General features: G+C 50.4%; 1 protein-coding gene across 1 annotated transcript; it reads right to left on the bottom strand.

Moving 5' to 3' along the window:
- Positions 1–1,047: 1,047 nt before the first annotated feature.
- Positions 1,048–1,521, bottom strand: LOC122434375 (histone H2A-Bbd type 1-like). Its single transcript, XM_043457664.1, has one exon. The coding sequence runs from the start codon at positions 1,480–1,482 to the stop codon at positions 1,132–1,134; it is 351 nt and encodes a 116-aa protein (XP_043313599.1). The 5' UTR covers positions 1,483–1,521; the 3' UTR covers positions 1,048–1,131.
- Between the last annotated feature and the right edge of the window lie 1,223 nt (positions 1,522–2,744).

The raw sequence follows: 2,744 nt of genomic DNA, 5'->3' as shown, positions 1-2,744 counted from the left end.
GCGAGGCCGGGTTCTCACAGCCCGAGGCCCGAGCATCCAGCAATCACATGAGAACCAGGCCTGGCCACCCCTTGGGGAACCTGTCTCAGCAGCTGGGGAGGGAGACACGGGCAGCCATCTGTTAGGGGCGTGGCCTGGGCCAGGCTCTGTGTTAAGTCACGTGGTGACGTCATCTCTGGGAAAACCCCAAGATGGAGGAACTCTGATTATCCCTGTTTTACAGATGAGGAAGCTGCTGCTCACAGGAGACAAACAGATGTCCAAGATCACACAGCCAGAAGGTGGTGAACTGGGATGGCGAACCCAGGTCCACTGACCCCACTGTTGAAGCCAGCTGGGCAGCCTCTGACCAGTCCCGTATGACAGGCCAGGAGGCAGAGAGGGGGGCCCTTCGGCATCTGATGAACGTCCACAGAGAGTGTCACAGCACTGCCCAATAAGCCCTGTCTCAAGTCTCTTTTTTGGAATGAGACGGGGTAAAATAAATAATGCATGAACTCAACAGGGCCGTAATTCTTTCTATGTGTATTTCTTTATGGCTTCCCCATCACTCCTCAATCTTCATGTGAAAGTCCTGCCCCATTCAGTTCACACTGACTGCTCCGCCATCCTCTTCAATCACCCCCTTGGCTTCACCTCCCACTTGTAGGTGGTCCCCACCAGGAATAGAGCCTTAGGCTCCTCCCTCACGGGTTTCAGCGCCTCCCCCATTACCACCATCCTTCTGGGAATCCAACAGGCCCTCTCCGCGCCAACCTCCCAACCTCCCTGGTCTGGACTCCTTCAGAGCCAGTGAGCAAGTCCTGCCCCGCAACCTCAGCCAGCGACGCCCCCCAGGACCACACACCATCTTGTCACCATCAGAAACCGCTCCCCGATTTCAGGATTCCAGCATCCCTCCCTGACCACCCACTCCACCCCTCCATCCCTCATGAGACGACCCCCCTGCCACCCCATGTCGCCCAGACGCCTCAAGGACAAATGACAGAAAGCGAGCAGTTACAAGCACAGCCATGAAAACTTTAATAGCAGTGCTGATGGCAAAAGGCCAGGCCTCCCTCATCTGTGGGCAGTTTGGGGCAAGATGAAGCTACTGATGAGGTGTGGCTGGACTTGGGGGCCTGGGCATCCCTACTTCCTCTTGCGAGGGGTTGGTGCAGATGCGGGCTGAGAGAAGGCGTTGGGCTCGAAGAGGTGGCAGAGATTCTCATTGTTGATCAGAGCCCTCTGCACGTGTTCTGGGCTGATGCGCATCCTGTGGCTGGCGCCGGCCTCCTTCCCCGCCAGGTCCAGGATGTTGGCTGTCAGGTACTCAAGGACTGCGGTCAGGAACACCGGTGTGGATGAGCTCAGGCGCTGGGCGCCCTGACGCTCTCGCAGGAGGCGGTCCACGCGGCTCACGGGGAACTGCAGCTCGGCCCTGGTGGAACGAGAATGCCTCTTACTGCGATGGCAGTTCCAGACGCGTCTTCCCCGAGACATGGTGTCGGCTGGATGTTGCCTCGGTCAGCCCAGACTGACGATCCCGCTGGCTGGGGCCTCCCTAGATGCCAGTGCCTTTCTGCTGGCTGTGCCCCCTTGCTCAGCTCTCTTATTGCTCAGGGAGCTGCCTTTGTGACAGCTCAGGCTTTGTGATGTCATCGGTGGCCAGCTGGCCCTGACCAGGACTGGCCTAGAAATGGCTGATAGGAAATCTGGTCTCTCTGTTGAAAAGACCATCTCTTGAAGGGAAGTTTTAACTTTCTGTCAGACTACAACATTCTAGCTAAAAATGTGTTTCAATAGAAAACTAATCTCTCTCTATAGGACACAACTCTGGGTTATTTCATTCCAGTTTCATATCATTGAGCCCTTTTACATCCTTTTGGAAGCCTGTAGGTCACTGATACAACCTCTGCTGAAGGCTCAATTTCATTTTCATACAGCAATCAAACAATCCGGCCTCTATTAACATATTTATCCTAGTATTTGTGATCAATATTACTTTCCCATTCTTTGGTTTCTCTCATCAACTAGTTATAACATCTGCCCATTTCCTAAAGGAAATTCAGTTTCCTTATTTTAGGAAATTTTAGGAATACTCAATCTATGTAAGCAAGTGTTCATCTAGATATGCCAATCAGAACTGAGCCCCATTAATTTCAGATAATTTATAATCTATGTTAACACTATGTAGAGGTAAGAAAGCTTTATGTACACAGAGTTTGGGAAAGCATTTCTGAATTACAGGCACAGTTATACAGGCACAGAGAAATAGAGCTTACAGCTTCAATTCTACAGTTTCAGCCATAGGTCAAGTATAAACATAGAAACAGCCTCCCAGAGGACATGAACTTCTTCATTAATTTGAGCTCAAAAATAGACAAAAAAGACGGATGAACCAGATTCTGTGTTGTTTCTCACCCAATGGGAACTATATCTCTACAAACCATCAATCTAGAGAGAGCTTCAAATGGTCAGATCATAAATAAAAAGTTTCACCACATGACCAAACAGTTGTACTTTTAGGTATATACATAAGATTGAAGCCAGGGACTTCTCTGGCACTCCAGGTACCGAATTTCTGACCTTTTAAATACACTCCATTAAAAATATACTGGAGGAGGAAATGACAACCCACTCCAGTCTTCTTGCCTGGAAAATCCCATGGACAGAGGAACCTGGCGGGCTGCAGGGGGTAAGGGTTTGATCCCTGGTCAGGAAGCTAAGATCCCACATGCCTTGTGGCCAAAAAAAAAAAAAAA

This window comes from Cervus canadensis, chromosome X (assembly GCF_019320065.1).
Source record: "Cervus canadensis isolate Bull #8, Minnesota chromosome X, ASM1932006v1, whole genome shotgun sequence".
Taxonomy (NCBI): domain Eukaryota; kingdom Metazoa; phylum Chordata; class Mammalia; order Artiodactyla; family Cervidae; genus Cervus; species Cervus canadensis.
This window is presented reverse-complemented; position numbering and strand designations above follow the sequence as displayed.

Bases quoted from the DNA above. Each gene is read 5' to 3' on its own strand.
- LOC122434375 (XM_043457664.1), bottom strand. From the start codon at position 1,482: ATGTCTCGGGGAAGACGCGTCTGGAACTGCCATCGCAGTAAGAGGCAT.